This window comes from Cebus imitator, unplaced genomic scaffold, assembly GCF_001604975.1.
Source record: "Cebus imitator isolate Cc_AM_T3 unplaced genomic scaffold, Cebus_imitator-1.0 Scaffold154, whole genome shotgun sequence".
Taxonomy (NCBI): domain Eukaryota; kingdom Metazoa; phylum Chordata; class Mammalia; order Primates; family Cebidae; genus Cebus; species Cebus imitator.
Genome location: NW_016107469.1, coordinates 1,375,475 through 1,392,921, shown reverse-complemented (window position 1 = coordinate 1,392,921; position 17,447 = coordinate 1,375,475). Strand labels below are relative to the sequence as shown.

The 17,447-nt window shown below is 38.3% G+C and overlaps 2 protein-coding genes across 7 annotated transcripts in view; one reads left to right on the top strand and one right to left on the bottom strand.

Annotated features, from left to right (window-relative positions):
• Positions 1-17,447, top strand: part of CCPG1 (cell cycle progression 1) — an 85,132-nt gene that overhangs the window by 37,573 nt on the left and 30,112 nt on the right. For 3 of the 6 annotated variants that reach the window (XM_017543354.2, XM_017543356.2, XM_017543355.2), the window contains exons 9-11: positions 2,363-3,768; positions 7,225-7,322; positions 12,338-12,414. In XM_017543354.2, coding sequence (XP_017398843.1) covers positions 2,363-3,768; positions 7,225-7,322; positions 12,338-12,402 — 1,569 coding nt within the window. In that variant the 3' untranslated portion in view covers positions 12,403-12,414. Of the gene's footprint in view, positions 1-2,362; positions 3,769-7,224; positions 8,389-8,657; positions 8,684-12,337; positions 12,415-17,447 lie in introns of those variants that run through there. The other 3 variants (XM_037743784.1, XM_017543352.2, XM_017543358.2) reach the window with 3 other exon arrangements.
• Positions 7,984-17,447, bottom strand: part of PIGB (phosphatidylinositol glycan anchor biosynthesis class B) — a 41,098-nt gene continuing 31,634 nt past the window's right edge. The window contains exons 10-12 of the mRNA XM_017543359.2: positions 11,383-11,596; positions 8,649-8,829; positions 7,984-8,340 (exon numbers count right to left, since the gene is read on the bottom strand). Coding sequence (XP_017398848.1) covers positions 8,197-8,340; positions 8,649-8,829; positions 11,383-11,596 — 539 coding nt within the window. The 3' untranslated portion in view covers positions 7,984-8,196. The remainder of the gene's footprint in view (positions 8,341-8,648; positions 8,830-11,382; positions 11,597-17,447) is intronic.

The following is a 17,447-nucleotide window of genomic DNA, read 5'->3' as shown; positions in this document are numbered from 1 at the left end:
AAGAGTTTGTATTTCAGGTTTGGGTTTGGGTTTTTTTTTTTTTTTTTTTTTTTTTTTTGAGATGGAGTCTTGCTTTGTCGCCCAGGCTAGAGTGCATGGGGGGTGATCTTAACTCACTGCAGCCTCTGTCTCCTGGGTTCAAGCGATTCTCCTGCCTCAGCTTCCCAAGTAGCTTGGATTACAGGCTCTCTCCACCATTCTCGGCTAATTTTTTTGTATTTTTAGTAGAGATTGGGTTTCACTGTGTTGGCCAGGCTGGTCTCGAACCCCTGACCTCAGGTGATCAACTTGTCTCAGCCTCCCAAAGTGCTGGAATTACAGGCGTGGGCCACTGCGCCTGGCCTGTTTTTTGTTTGTTTGTTTGTTTTCTTTTGTTTTGTTTTAAGAAGGTCCCATTCTTGTTGTCCAGGCTGGAGTGCAGTGGTGTAATCATGGCTCACTGCTGCCTCAACTTCCTGGCCTCAATCAATCCCTCTGGCTTAGCCTTTCAAGTAGTTGGGACCACAGGCACACGCTACCATGTCCAGCTAACTTTGTTTTTAAATTTTTCATAGAGATGGGGTCTCACTATGTTGCCCAGGTTTTTCTGGAAATTCTGGGTTCAAGCGATCCTCCTGCCTTGGCCTCAAAGTGCTGGGATTAAAGGCTTAAGCCACTGTGCCTGGTTAGAGTCAGTTTTTTCAGATGTCTTGTTTCTAGCTGTTAAGTATGGATCAGATAGATGTTGAAGCTCTTTGGAAGACTTGGTCAGGATCTGCTTATCAGTCACTTCTGTCAACATCATATTTACTGCATGAAGAATGTTGTACTCTTTCATTCTGTGGCTGCTTTTGCTTGTGCGTTTCAAGATTATGGTACACCAGTGCATCAGTCTCTTCTACTCCGCAGTCCACTGCTGTTGGGTAGAAGAAACTTCTCTCATACAGGTAGAGCAGATGTAATGACTGTGATTAAATTTTAAATCTTTATTTGTTCTCTGAAGATTAATGAGCTAGAAAGTGAAGCAATCATTTTAGAGAGTTTTCAAGTGTAAAATAGTGTCATTCTCTTAAAGGACTTGTTCCCTGCCCCCACTTTTTTTTTTTTTTTTTTTAAAGACGATTTCCAACTCCTGTGCTAAGCGATTCTCTGGCCTCTGCCTCCCAAAGTGCTAGGACTACAGGCATGAGTCACCACGCCTGGCTAATTTTTTTTTTTTTTTTTTTTTTTTGTAATATTTGCTTTTTTTGGTCAATTTTTTTTTTTTTTTTTTTTTTTGGCTTGTTTCTGAATCCAGGTGATTGGCTGGTCTTACTCAAATGGGGTAACCATAACGTGTGTGGTCAGTATGCCAAATTTAAGTATCATTTTACAGATTTATACATAAGATATTTTTAACTGAATGGATAATGCTGTAAGAACTTGTTGAAGCATATTGTTTAATTTTTGACTATTTTTGGTTAAAATTTGTTACTTATGCATATGTTTGAAAGAAAATTCAAATCAATCAAGGATGCCCTTACTGAAGCAGTAAAATTCTATAAGCCTAATTGACAGCCATTTCTCTCTATCATGGGTGTTGACTTTCAGAGTTATAGCAATCTATATTCTTCAGAGTTATATTAATCTGTACAGATTACAGAACTGCTGTAATCTGAGTGACAGTCACTTTGAAAGTTTACATATAATTGGACAAGTTAGTTATAAATGTTACTAAGATTCAGTCTGTCCTCTAACATGCTTACAGAGTTTATGGCTTATCTGTACTTACCTAGGAATGTTAATTGCATAGGACTAAAATGTTTCAAATAGGACTAAGATTATTAGAATTTCTTCTTTCAAAGAGTACAGTGAATACAAACAATTTTTTGAAGCCGTAAGTCAGCTCTTGATGTAATTTTACTTTTTATAAAGATAATCTCTCTTCCTAAGATTCAGAAAAGCCTTTAGTCTTGTTAGCCCTAGCAAACTTTCTGACTTTTAAATTCTTCCAGCTGGGCACGGTGGCAGGTGCCTCTAATCCCTGCTATTGGGGGGGCTGAGGCAAGAGAATTGTTTGAACCTGGGAGGGAGAGGTTGTAGTGAGCCGAGATTGTGCCACTGCAGTCTGGTGACAAAGTGAGACTCCATCTCAAAAAATAAAATAAAAAATAAATTATTCTACCATGCTGTTGTTCTCAATTTGATGTAGCTCTCTGCTGTGAGTCTTCTTGCATATGAACCTTGTATTTCCCAATGTTTATACTATTGCAAATTCTACCCAGGGTATAGTATCTGTAGAAGTAAAGACACAAAAGCTTATGGGGTGTTATATATCTTAAAGATTTAAATTCAGCTTTTAAAGCACTTGACATGTTACTTCTTCTCTTTCAAAAAAATGTAGTCATTGAAAGAAAACCTTGCAAGGTGTTGGACCCTTACGGAAGCAGAGAAGATGTCCTTTGAAACTCAGAAAACTAACCTTGCTACAGAAAATCAGTATTTAAGAATATCTCTGGAGAAGGAAGAAAAGGCCTTGTCTTCATTACAGGAAGAGTTAAACAAACTAAGAGAACAGATTAGAATATTGGAAGATAAAGGGACAAGTACTGAATTAGTTAAAGAAAATCAGAAACTTAAGCAGCATTTAGAAGAAGAAAAGCAGAAAAAATACAGCTTTCTTAGTCAAAGAGAGACTCTGTTGGCAGAAGCAAAGATGCTGAAGAGAGAACTGGAGAGAGAACGACTATTAACTACAGCTTTAAGGGGGGAACTCCATCAGCTAAGTGGTACTCAGTTACATGGCAAGTCAGATTCTCCCAATGTATTTACTGAAAAAAAGGAAATGGCAGTCTTACGGGAAAGACTCACTGAGCTGGAACGGAAGCTAACCTTTGAACAGCAGCGTTCTGATTTGTGGGAAAGATTGTATGTTGAGGCAAAAGATCAAAATGGAAAGCAAGAAACTGATGGAAAAAAGAAAGGGAGCAGAGGAAACCACAGGGCTAAAAATAAGTCAAAGGAAACATTTTTGGGTTCAGTTAAGGACACATTTGATGCCATGAAGAATTCTACCAAGGAGTTTGTGAGGCATCATAAAGAGAAAATTAAGCAGGCTAAAGAAGCTGTGAAGGAAAATCTGAAAAAATTCTCAGATTCAGTTAAATCTACTTTCAGACATTTTAAAGATACCACCAAGAACATCTTCGATGAAAAGGGTAATAAAAGATTTGGTGCCACAAAAGAAGCATCCGAAAAACCGAGAACAGTTTTTAGTGACTATTTACATCCGCAGTATAAGGCACCTACAGAAAACCAGAATAATAGAGGCCCTACTATGCAAAATGATGGAAGGAAAGAAAAGCCAGTTCACTTTGAAGAATTCAGAAAAAATACAAATTCACAGAAATGCAGTCGTGGGCATGATTGTAGAGAAAATTCTCATTCTTTCAGAAAGGCTTGTTCTGGTGTATTTGATTGTGCGCGACAAGAATCCATGAGCCTTTTTAACACAGTGGTGAATCCTATAAAGATAGATGAATTTAGACAGATAATTCAAAGGTACATGTTAAAAGAACTGGATACTTTTTATCACTGGCAAGAATTTGATCAGTTCATCAATAAGTTTTTCCCAAATGGTGTCTTTATACATGATCAGAAGCTCTTCACTGACTTTGTTAATGATGTTAAAGATTATCTTAGAAACATGAAGGAATATCAAGTAGATAATGATGGAGTATTTGAGAAGTTGGATGAATATATATATAGACACTTCTTTGGTCACACTTTTTCCCCTCCATATGGACCCAGGTCGGTTTACATAAAACCATGTCATTACAGTAGTTTGTAACATTTGTAGATTGGATAGCATTTTTATGATTTGATGAGTTTCTTGGAAGGTTACTGTCTCTAAGAGTCGTGCTTTATTGCCACTGAGAGAATTCAGAGTAAATTGAAAGTTAGAGTCTAAAAATTATAGCTGTTACAAATGGAAAATTTCATTATAACGTAATCACTTTGACCTGAGCAAATGATTTAATTTTTATCTTAAAAATCAGTTAAGAATATATAGAATCCTATTTTGGCCAAGTTTGTTTCTTTTCAGTATAGTTTATATGAAAAGATTGCCTTAAGTGAAATTATTTTCCTTTAATCTTTTATGTATTTATTCACTTTCGGAAGCTAGGAGTGAACAACACAAATTTTACTCTGAAGTCAGAAGAGCTCATATGTAATAATTCTAATGTCCTACCTATTTTCACTTGTCCATTCCATGTACCAGCTTAGTTATGATACTTAATACTTAATCACATAATTATCCTTGATAAAGGTAGAGGCACAGAGAGGCAAAGTGAGCAAGTCAGATTCTAATGTGTGTACCAATTTTTTTATCCATTTTCATCTTTATATTCTGTAACATGAAACTTACCTGATCTTCAAATGTTAGTTTCACTTTTTATCTTTGAAATACTTACCTTTTTGAATAAATATAAGGTGTCTATAAAATAATGAGACTGATTCTGGTGTCTTTAGTCATTAAGCAGGTATCTAGTCTTATAATGAACAAAGGTGAGGCTGCCTTGAGGAGACAGTGAAGAATTTTTGCTTTAAAGGAGCTCACAAGCTAAGTAAATAAATAAAATTAAGGTATGGGGGCATGGTGGCCTCAGGCTGTCTGGAAATGTTTGGAAAAGCTTCTTGAGTGAGATGGCCTTTGAACTGTGAACTAGTTTTTAAACTAGCTTTTGCAAGAGAAATGATAATTTACTATGCAGACAGGGAAGGGGATTTTACTTAAAAGGAAGGACATTTGGAGATATGAAGATACGCTACTTTAAGGAAGCAGGGTAGTGCTGGAGGATAAGAGATGCAGACCATGAAGGGCCCCATTTTATGCTAAAGGTTTTGTCCTGTAGGACATGGAGAACCTCTGACGAATTTTCAAGGCTAATAGGATAAGATTATATTGTATTGTAGATTACAGTAGTCCCCCTTTATCTTCAGGATATATGTTCCAAGACCCTCAGTGGATGCTTCAAACCAGGGATAGAACAGAATTCTATATAGAATGTGCATGAATTTCTTTTTCCTTTTTTACGATCTCACACATAGGTTTGTTCTTACCATGGATCTTACCAACCTCAGCATACTTTTGTCTCCCTTATTGAGAATGTTCACCCTTTCACTTAAAGGAAGCATTTTATAGTTTCTCTTTGGCATATCCAAATTGCCAGCATCACTATTATTTTGGGGTCATTTTTAAGTTTCTTAATCATAATTATCTTTATCTTAGGGATACCTGAACACAAGCACTGTGGAACGATAACAGTGTATCTGATCAACAGACAGCTGCTAGGTGATTGAGGGGTGGGTAGCGTGGATACTGGACAATGGGATGATTCACATCCCATGTGGGATGGAGCAGAACTGCCTTATTTCATCACATTACTCGGAACAGGCATATAACTTAAAACTTATGCATTATTTCTTATTTTATTTTATTTTATTTTATTTTATTTTTTTGGGGATGGAGTTTCGCTCTTGTTACCCAAGCTGGAGTGCAATGGCGCGATCTCGGCTCACTGCAACCTCCGCCTCCTGGTTTCAGGCAATTCTCCTGCCTCAGCCTCCTGAGTAGCTGGGATTACAGGTATGCGCCACCATGCCCAGCTGATTTTTTGTAATTTTAGTAGAGACGTGGTTTCACCATGTTGACCAGGATGGTCTCCATCTCTTGACCTAGTGATCCACCCACCTCGGCCTCCCAAAGTGTTGGGATTACAGGCGTGAGCCACCGCACCCAGCCTTTTTTTATTTTTATTTGTTGAGACAGAGTCTTTGTCACCCAGGCTGGAGTGCAGTGGCGTAATCTCAGCTCACTGCAACCTCTCTCTCCCGAATTCAAGTGATTCTCCTACCTCGGCCTCCTGAGCAGCTGGGACTACAGGTGCGAGCCACCACATCTGGCTAAATTTTATATTTTTAGTAGTGATGGGGTTTCACCATGTTGGCCAGGCTGGTCTCTTAACTCCTAAGTGATCCGCCCATCTCAGCCTCCCAAATTGCTGGGGTTACAGGGGTGAGACACTGCCCCTTGCCTAAAACTTAAGAATTATTTATGAAATTTTCTATTTAACATTTTCAGACCACAGGTGACCACAGGTAACTGAAACCTGAAACCCAGAAAGTGAAGCTGTGGATAAGGTGGGACTACTGTATTGAGAGCAGCTTACAAGATTGACAAGAAAGGTGTGAAGCTAGAAGGTGGTCAATATACTATAGATATGAGCTGTTTAGATGAGCATCTAAACTTGGAGAATAGTAGTAGGGGAGGAAAGGAGAAAACATTTGGAGAATAGATAGTAACATTGGTATTTCTTGTGAAAGACAAGTAGAAAGTAACAGTGACTTCTAGATTTCTGAGTTGGGTCATCTGTTGGATAGTAGTATCACTGTGATAGGGAATTCAAGGTTTGGGTTAAGGGTAATTGGAGATGAGAATTGTGTTTGGAAGTAACTACAGACATTCAAGTGGGAAGGGTTAGTTGGCAGTTAGTGTTATGGTCATCTCTTTTGCCGAGACTGTATATTTATTAGACTCCTGGGAGAACACCAACATCTATGAGGTTGTAGGGAAGGCTAAGTAGGGAGTAGCCTCATGAAAATCCAAAGGCTATCTCAAGTAAAAGGGATATTTATATGTGTCATGCTTTTTAAAAAGTCAATGTGTGAAAAATGATTCTTGGCTTGGAAATTGGGCAGCCCAGGGTATGGCAGTATGGACTTCCAGTGAAGTAGTGACAGAAGCCTGATCATAGACATTGAAGAAAGCGGGTGTAGGTCTTGTGAACTTTTGCTGTGAGAGAGAAAAAGTTGAGACTTTTGTTTTGCTTTGTTTGTGAGACATGGTTTGTATTTCTGCTGAGTGATAAAGCCAATAGGGGGGGATTGATTTCTCCAGGAAAGGAAAAAAAAAGTAATGGAAACATCTCATTATTTTATTGTCACATTTCTTTTCTTTGTTATCTGTTGAGTGTTTCCCTTTTTTGCCAGTAGAGTTACTATTTTTTTCTTTGTATAGGACAAAAACTATAATATGGACTCCTTTATTTTTTATATGGATATACTAGGATTATAATTAAGATATTTAATATCTTTTTTCAGAGTGTTCAGATAGTAGATTAATGGAGAAAAACAGTTAAAATTGTTTTAAATTTAAATAAATTGAACTCTAACATAGATGAAAAATGTGTTTACTGCTTTCAGTCGACCTGATAAAAAGCAACGTATGGTAAATATTGAAAACTCCAGGCATCGAAAACAAGAGCAGAAGCACCTTCAGCCACAGCCTTATAAAAGGGAAGGTAAATGGCATAAATATGGTCGCACTAATGGAAGACAAATGGCAAATCTTGAAATAGAATTGGGGCAATTGCCTTTTGATCCTAAATACTGATTCACAATTGAGTTAAGCTAGACAACTATAAGAGAAACATGTATGCTTTGTACAATGTTTGGTATTGGAACTAACGAAATTATCAAGATGACAATGTCTTTTTTTGTTTCTAAGTCTCAGTTTGATAACTTTATATTATTACTCAGAAGCATTAGTTAAAAGCCTACTAACCTGCATTTTCCTGTAGTTTAGCTTTGTTGAATTCTTTTTGACACTGGAAATGTTCAACAGTAGTTTTACTAAGGAAGCCAGGCATGTAACAGATTTTGTGCATGAATTGAGACTTCCTTTCAGTGTAAGAGCTTAAAGCAAGCTCAAATCATACATGACAAAGTATAATTAACACTGATGTTTGTGTGTTAAATTTGCAGTAGAGCTTGAGAAAAGTACATTGTGCTGGAATTTCATCTTTAACATTTTATAATCTTACACTTGCTTCTTGTCTTTATGTGGGTTCAAGAGCCCACTGACTTTTGAAGAATTTGCTGCCCTCTTAAGAGCTTGCTGACTTGTTTTGTGAAATTTTTTGAACATCTGAATATTGTGGAAGAAACAATAAAACTACACCATGAGGAAAACTGAAGGTCTTTATTTAAAATCTGGCATTGTATTAACGTGATTTTCTACTACGTAGTATTTTATACATTTCCTCAGTAGTGATATTTGGTAAAGCAGTTCATATAGTTTTTCCTAAGTTCCATGAATCTTACCCAGTGTTTACTGAAATATTGAAGCCGCATCTGAGTATTTCCACCCAGCAATGTTAGTTTATCTCAGAAAGTTCAGAATTTCATCTTGTTGAATTTCCCTGTTAACTTCCGTTCATAGACATATACATGACTTCCAATTCGACCCTCCGGCAAGTGAGTGTGGAAGAAAACAGCAGTTCTGTTATAACTGCTTGATGTTAGGAAAGCACTTATTTCCTAGAAGCAAATAAATGTTTAAGTAAATAAAGGCTATGTTTTGCTGAATACTGTTTCAGTGAATTTTAGAATTGCTTATTCTAATTGCTCTCTACAACTTTATGCTTAATAAAAGAATTAACTTACAGGAAGTAAAATACCTTATAATTATAGAACTGGGGCTTATTTTGACTGGAGAAAAGACTCATCATGAAATGTGGGATGAAACAGACCATAAAAAAGGTTATATTGTCTATTTACCTGAGGGTTTCCTAAACCTGGGGTAAAATAAAAATACTTGAGTTTTCTTCTTTTTCATGTTTACTTACCTCCTCCAAAATGCTGAAGATGATCAAGTGAGTAGGTAATGATGCATCGTCATGAAACTCTCTTTGTAACCAGTTTAAGGGATTTAGGTAAAATATATCTGCTTCATCAAGATACTGACTTTTTCCAGTCAGGTCTGGGGGGCATTGGAGAAATCTCATTGGAAGTGGGCAGTGAACATGGCTATGAAAAGAAAAGTTACCAGAATAAACACAAGTAAAAACTGAAAGTTGTCATTAGTCTTAAGATACCTCATTTATACTTAGCAAAATGTGAAATCGGAATCTGTAACTGTGTTGCAGTTAAGTGAAGAAGCAAGCCTTTAACTCATTTTCTCAAAGATAAAATATGTGGTTCTCATACCACGTAAACTGTGCAGCAGCAGCATAACGTATAAGCCCAAACTAATGGGTAAAACTCCATTTCAAGGAGGGAAGTAGGTCAGGTGGGGGACGCAACATTCTGTAACATTTGTATTCTGTTCCAGAAACGTAAAGGTCTTCAGGACCAGGTAAGTTAACTTGTTAATAAGACAGTAATTCTCCATAGGCTTTTTTGGTAAAGTAGGAAACTGTGATCCTAACCAGAAAGGATTCTTTCTTCCCTTTCTGCTCTAATACGGGATGGATCACATCTTTACATGGCAAGTTTTTCTAAGATTTAGAAGTAGAGAGCAACATATATGTCCATTGATTAACATCCAAATAAGTAATGGTTTTATTGTGGCATAGAAAGATAGACTGCCCACGAGAGGCAGTGGCTCGTGCCTGTAATCCCAGAATTTTGAGAGGCCAACGTGGATGGATCCCCAGAGGTCAGGACTTTGAGATCAGCCTGGCCAACATGGTGAAACCCTGTCTCTACTAAAAATACAAAAATTAGCCAGGCATGGTGGTGTGTGCCTGTAGTCCTAGCTATTCAGGAGGCTGAGGCAGGAGAATTTCTTGAACCCAGAAGACGGAGGTTGCAGTGAGCACTGAGATCACATGCCACTGCATTCCAGCCTGGGCGACAGAGCAAGACTCTGTTTCAAAAAAAAAAAAAAGATTAGATTATTAAAAAGATGGATTCATTTCTAATACTAGTCATGACAACTTAAGCCAGTTACTTAGGTCATGCAAAAAGTCATGTTTATAATGCCTTGGGAAAGGTTAAACCTCACTGATAGAAACATTTAAAATTTCCAATTAAAATGAAGTTAATAGTTACGCAGGAGGTTTATTTATGAAATGCATACAAATTAAATGTACACAAGACCTAATAGGGACTTATTTATTGGAAGTGAAGGTCTTGTTTCAAAGGGAAGTAGAAATTCCTGAGAAAAGACTGCTTGCTTTATATTGTAAAATAGGCATCAGAGTTTTTCTTCTATTTGTGTGCTTTGAAAAGGTGTTGAGAACTTGGTGAACTGTACAAAACCTAAGACATCAACTAACTACAACTATGTATAAAGAACATCTTGGTACCTTTAGGATTCCAGCCCTCCACAGTATTACCCCTAATGTGAGCACGGAGAGTGAATGTCCCTTTCTCAGACATATAAACACATATAGTAGGGAATCCTCAAGTTGAAAGGATACTTGATGCCTTCCACTTAGACTGGTTTTTGCTAGGATCTCAATTTTTCTAAGTTGTATATTAATGATTGGCATTCATGATCAGTTAAGTAGGAGTATTCCAGGTGTTAACTTCCCCTAAGGTGATAACCACAGTGATTAAATTAATTGAATGTGCATATGAGATATTAACTCCAGATCGTTTAAAGCCAGACTGAGTTAAATAGATAGAGGATTTTCTTTTTTTCTTTTTCTTTTTTTTTTTTTTTGAGGCAGAGTCTTGCTCTGTCACCCAGGCCAGAGTGCAGTGGTACAGTCTCGGCTTACAGCAACCTCCACCTCCTGTGTTCAAGTGATTCTCCTGCCTCAACCTCCCTAGTAGCTGGGACTATAGGAACACACCACAACACGCAGCTAATTTTTTTGTATTTTAGTAGAGATGGGGTTTCACTCTAGCCTGTTGCCCAGGCTAGTCTCAAATTCCTGAGCTTAGGCAATCCACCTGCCTCAGCCTCCCAAAGTGCTAGGATTACAGGCATGAGCCACTGTGTTCGGCCTGGTATAGAATTTTCTATGGGAAATCTGGCTGCTTTGCCCCTGTACCATTACTGGGTAATTGGTAACACAGCTTTATGAAATACAAGCACAGAACCAAATGGATGTCTTTTTAAATGCCATACGTAGTTGAGGCAATTTTAGTATACTTAATTCAAGCTTTAGAATATCATCTTGTTGCATTCCTTAAATTTTACAGGTGAGACAACTGGTGTCCAAAGAGATTAAAAATCTAGTTTAAAAGGAGGGCAATAGTCCAGTAGTAAATCTGGACTGAAATCCATGTTTTAAGATTAATTCAAATTGTGTAAGGATGTATCATAGAGATGTGTAGTAAGGTAAGTCATAAATGAGTTTCTTTACTAGGAAGACTATCAAATACCTACAGATTGTTTTAAATCAGAATTAAGTGTAGGTAAATTGTTTTTAAAGAATAATAAAGTTTATTTAAAAGATTTTCATTGATACAGTTCAAGTGGTTTTTAAAATCCACCAGTGAATAAATATGAGAGTTTAAAATTTATCATTTGATCAACGACCAATTAATTCAAATCCCGGAATCTGAAAGGGAATTTTAAAGTAGTTTCAGTTTCTTAATAGCATATAGTGGAACATCTTTTATTACCTGTAATAAGGAGTAGAGTGGCAAGGCATCATTACAAATACTGAAGCTGAAGGTTTATTGGGATTGTTGTAACAAACTTTTTGAACATGACTCATGACATCAAGAGTACCTCGTTGATGAACTAAACCAGTATAAAGGGCGAGGAACAAATTTGATAAAAACAGGAAACTTAGAGCTGGTTTCTTCCATGTTTTCAGGTGGGTTAGTGAGTATCCTATATGAAGACAGACATATTGAACCTTAACACTGACAGCCTTTTGTTTTCTTATGTTAACTGCAAATACATCTGTAATTTTTAATGGAAATAGCACAAACTGTAATATTGTAATAGACAAGGAATAAGCAATAATTCATAATCTCTCTGACTGTTCACTACTGTTGTCATCTAGGTCTTGACTTTTTCTAAGTAAAAAGTATTGAGATATAGTTGAAAAATTTTGGTTATGGAGTCCAACAGGTCCAGATCTGAATTCCAGTTCTAGCACAAGTTGTTTTACTTTGCTGATCATTAGGACAATAGTACCTTTTCCAAGTATTAGAAAAAATGTCCACTGCCTATCCTGGTACATAGTGGTTGCTAAATAAATAGGACTTTTAATTATTCCATTTACCTACATCTTTAATCTCCCTAACACTAGTAATTGGTATTTTTGTGTGTAATACAAGTTTCAGTAATGTGTCCTCTTAGGAAGGCTTAGGAAAATAAGCCATTGGGCACCTGGGAGGTTTTCCTTAAGTATATGAGTGGAAGAAAAGGTGCTATGTCTTTTTTTTTTCCACTACAATGTCAGGCAATTTGGAGATACTAAATACTTTTCCTTTTTTGATTTATGAAAGTGATTATTCAGTGGGGCAAAACAAAACAAAAAACCAAAGGAGAAAACCAAGTAGAATGAATAGAAGGGTATAAAAGGATAAGTAAAAGTCTCTCTCCCCTCCTTTTCTCCAACAACAGCCACTGTTAATGGACACATTAGGATCTCTGAGAATACCAAGAACAGGCTTTGCCACTGGAAATGAATGAGCTTATTAGTAAGTGTGACATTTTGTTCATAATTTACATACACTCTTTGTATAGAACTAGATAATAGTTCTTTTGGAACTTGGGTATTCTTCATCCAAACCTTGGTTTGCCCAAAATGTTAGTACTAATACCCAATGGGGTCAAGGCAGTGTTTTAACTTTAGTTCCTCCTCTGTGATGTTAATAACCTCCACAGTTCATACTACTTATGAGCTGGAATGTCACATATCCATGTCACCCAGTACTTTTTAAGCTACTTGAAATAGTTCTGATTCATCAAAGAATAATCTGAAAAGTGGTGTAATGAAGAATGTAGCAAGATCAAGAAAACTAAGCCTATCACTTAAATCTACATTTATAAGATGTTTGAAATGGTAAAATGAGGAACCTACTAAGAGGGTTGAGAATTAGAATAAGCTTTATTTGAAATAAAATAGCTGAGATGGGAGGATTGCTTGAGGCCAGGAGTTCAAGACCAACCTGGGCAAAATAGTGAGACTCTATCTCTACAAAAAATAGAGCAAAATTAGCGAGGCATGGTAGTGTGCAACTGTAGTTCTGGCTACTGGGAAGGCTGAGGCAGGAGGTTTACCTGTGCCCATGAGTTTGAGGGGACAGTGAGCCATGACCGTGCCAGTGCACTCCAGCCTGGGTGACAGAGTGAAACCCTGTCTCTATGAAGATAAAAATAAAATAGGGCCAGGTGCAGTAGCTCACACCTGTAATCCCAGCAGTCTGGGAGGCTGAAGCGGGCGGATCACTTGAGGTCAGGAGCTCAAGGCTAGCTTGGCAAACATAGTGAAACCCCATCTCTACTAAAAATACAAAAATTAGCTAGGTGTGGAGGCACACACCTGTAATCCCAGGAGGCTGAGGCAGGAGAATCACTTGAACATGGGAAGCGGAGTTTGCAGTAAGCTGAGATCACGCCACTGCACTCCAGCTTGGGCAACACAGCAAGACTCTCCAAATAAATAAATAAATAATAAAATAGGATTCTAAAAGTTCAACTATCTGTAATAACTCCAAGCACAGATACAGCAGACCCTCAAATATAAATTGAAGCACTTGGGTTGGTAGGCTAAAACAAATCCACTTTAGTAGGCTCACAAAAAGCTATATTAAAGCCTTGTCTTTGTCTGTATTGCTATAATGGAATACCTGAAGCTGGTTATAAAGAAAAGATGTTGGGCCGGGCAAAGTGGCTCATGCCTGTAATCCCAGCACTTTAGGGGGCCAAGATGGGCGGATCACCTGAGGTCGTGAGTTCAAGACCAGCCTGACCAACATGGAGAAACCCTGTCTCTACTAAAGTTACAAAATTAGCTGGGCATGGTGGCGCATACTTGTAATCCCAGCTACTTGGAAGATTGAGGCAGGAGAATTGCTTGAACCCGGGACGCAGAGGTTGCAGTGAGCCTAGATTGTGCCACTGCACTCCAGCCTGGGAGACAGAGCCAGACTCTGTCTCAAAAAAAAAAAAAAAAAAAAAAAAAGATGTTTACTTGGTGCATGGTCCTGCAGGCTGTACAAGAAGCATGATACCAGCATCTACTGGTGAGGGCTTCAGGCTGCTTCCACTCATGGCGGAAGGTGAAGGGCAGCCAGTGTGTGCAGAGATCACATGGTGAGAGAGTAGAAGCAAGAAAGTGGGGGAAGGTGACTGGCTCTTTTTAACAGCCGGCACACGGGAGCTCAGTACCCCAGGATGGTACCAACCCATTTGTGAAGGACCCGCCCTTATAATTGAAGCACCTCCCGTTAGGCCCCACCTTCAACAATGGGAATCAAATTTCCACATAAGGTTTAGGAGACAAACATCCAAACTACAGCAAGCCCATCCTACAGCAAGGCCTTGGAAGATAACAGCTTGTTCTCAATTATTTGAAGATACAAGGTGAGCATATGTAAAGTGATTTACTTAATAATTTGTTTATTAAATGTTAATCGAAAATTTTATTAGAAACTATGGGACTGGGCCAGGTGCAGTGGCTCACGCCTGTAATCCCAGCACTTTGGGAGGCTGAGGCAGGCAGATCACAAAGTCAAGAGATCAAGACCATCCTGGCCAACATGGTGAAACCCTGTCTCTACTAAAAATACAAAAATTAGCTGGGTGTGGTGGCGCACACCTGTTTTCCCAGCTTCTCCAGAGGCTGAGGCAGGCGAATTGGTTGAACCTGGGAGGTGGAGGTTGAGTGAGCCGAGATTGAGCCACTGCACTGCAGCCTGGCGACAGAGTGAGACTCTCAAAATAACTATGGCACTAGGAATACAATAGTATAGGTGGGTGATACAAAATGGGAATACTTGGTGATAAAGACTGTGAAAATAGTACTCTGGGTAAAATGCTGGAAGATAACATGCTTGTGTTTCCAGCATCTTTAGTACTGGTGAGACAGGGCGTCTCTTAAATTAGGTAATGTTTGTCTTACATGATGATTTTAACTCTGAGCTTAGCTCATTTTATGATGGATCATTTTAGTGAGAACTGAATCTCCATATTACTTAGAGAAGTAATATGAAGAAAATGCTGGGAAGAGAAGGAATAGCTGAACACTGCCAAGGAGAATCAGGTGGTAGCTTAGTTTTCTGGGGGACAGTGGATACTGTAACAGTTGGCATTATTTTTTGAGATGGAGTCTCGCTCAGTTGCCCAGGCTAGAGTGCAGTGGCACAATCTTGGCTCACTGCAACCTCCACCTTTCGGGTTCAAGCAATTCTCCTGCCTTGGCCTCCTGGGTAGCTGGGATTACAGGTGCCTGCTGCCATGTGCGGCTAATTGTATTTTCAGTAGAGGTGGGGTTTCACCATGTTGGCCAGGCTGGTCTTGAACTCAGGTGATCTGTCCACTGCAGCCTCCCAAAGTGCTGGGATTACACATGTTAGCCACAGCGCCCACCCAGAACTGCCTTTATTTACATAAATGTTTAGTGTTCTATGAGCATTACTAAGCATTTGACGTATAGAGATGAAGTCTTTATAATTTCAGTTACAAAATGACTTGTGCACATGTTAGAAAAGAACCCAACTTTGGAGTATAAGTCAAGAGGCTTGAATTTAAAGCTTCTGAAGGGTTTTTTGTTTTGACCTTCTGGCATTGAAACCTTCCGAAAGGGATTTCAGAGATGAGTTGCTAAAGGAAGGGTTGGGAAGATACTTTCCAGTTCCAATGCTAGAACTGAGTGAACCACAAGAGAAGCCTAAGGTCCATGGTTTTTTTTATAGGCAAGTAGTATTGTTTCATCAATATTTAAAAGACACAATGAACAAGATTCCAGTAGGTGACATCCAGTAAGTCTATTTAATGGCACGCACAAGTTTGGAGATGAGTTCTCACTGAAATAATCCACCCTCAAGTGACCTAGCTTCAGAAAGTCATCACCCCCACCATGTAAATGATGTGTTACTTAACTTAAAATATGAAACTTCCCCAGTCACTGAAGATTTAAGACTTTGCATGAACCCCAGTAACTGTAGTATAGATTCCTTCCTTTCACATGGTAACTGAACCCATTGCTAACTGGATGCTAAACATCATCCCTAAATACTTAATTTGCTCTTGTTATCTGGGCCTACAAAAAGATACCTGAAAGAGGGTATAAAGAAAACTTCTGGAAGAACTGCTTAAGAAAGTGATAACAGTTACCTCTGGGGAATGGGGCTAGATGACTTGACGATGACACACTATTTATTTTTGTACCATCAGCATTTATTTTTATAATAAAAAAATACATTGGGCTCCTATCAGATCACGTTCTTCAGATTACTGTTAAATAAGTGTTTAAAATCCATTAAATCTCAGTTTACTCTTCAGGATAAAATCTGATAGATATCATTATATCTCAGTTTTATCTACTCTTCAGGATAAAATCTAAAAACGTGAGTATATAAGAAGATACTTCATGAGGTGGCTCCCTTATAAAGCCATTTCTCTTAATCATCACATATTATTTAGGTCGATATATACACTTTAAAAATTTTGGATATCTAGTGTGGCACTCTGTATTTTCCAGAAATGACTAATAAGCTCCTTCTTACCAAGGTAAGGTTCACAATAATAGAGGGGATGGGAATATCTGAGGCTGAACATTACTGATTCCATCCTGGTTTCGGCAAGAATTATCAGGAAACCTACTGTTAAGAAAAAAACCGCTACCCCATTCTACCAATTAGAGATATATCTGAGTTATTCTTTTCATTTTTAGATACTCTTTGAGAAAGCTTAGTTCGTGTTTAGATGAGAACCACAAAAGGTGGTTCAATTCTGGAATGGGACATGATATAGAAGAATGGGGCTGGGAAAGAGAGACTTTGAACTATTAACCATAATGAGGGTAGTTGGCACAGATGAAGGTATCAGGAAGAATTTTTTTTCCCTTTTTTTTTTTTGAGCCCGAGACTGGCTCTGTCACCCAGGCTGGAGTGCAGTGGTGTGATCTCAGTTCACTGCAACCTCTACCTCCTGGGTTCAAGTAGTTCTCCTGCCTCAGCCTCCTGAGTAGCTGGGATTATAGGTGCACACCACCACACCTGGCTAATTTTTGTATTTTTAGTAGAGCTGGGGTTTCACCATGTTGGCCAGACTGGTCTTGAACTCCTGACCTCGGCCTCCCAAAGTGCTGGGATTACAGGTGTGAGCCACCACGCCTAGCCAGGAAGAATTTTATATTGCTATTTTGTTAAGGAAGTAAAGCCGTATTTTCATCTTCCATAGAATTCAATAGTTAATGCCTAAATAGTTTTAATGCCTAAGTAGTTAATGCCTAAAACTATTCAGGAATTAAGTGGTATTATAAACATTTTAGAGATATTGAGATAAATACCAATATAACCAGCTGAAAGAATATTTAAGTGATTGCTTTTGGGGAGAGAAATAGAAGGGAGAGCAGGGGAACCACTGTTTTCAAAAACTCCTTCTGGAATGACTAATGTACGTATGCAATTTTGATAAAAGGATTAGAATATGGAGCCAGGCACAGTGGCTCACGCCTGTAATCCCAGCACTTTGGGGAGGCCGAGGCAGGTGGATTACTTGAGGT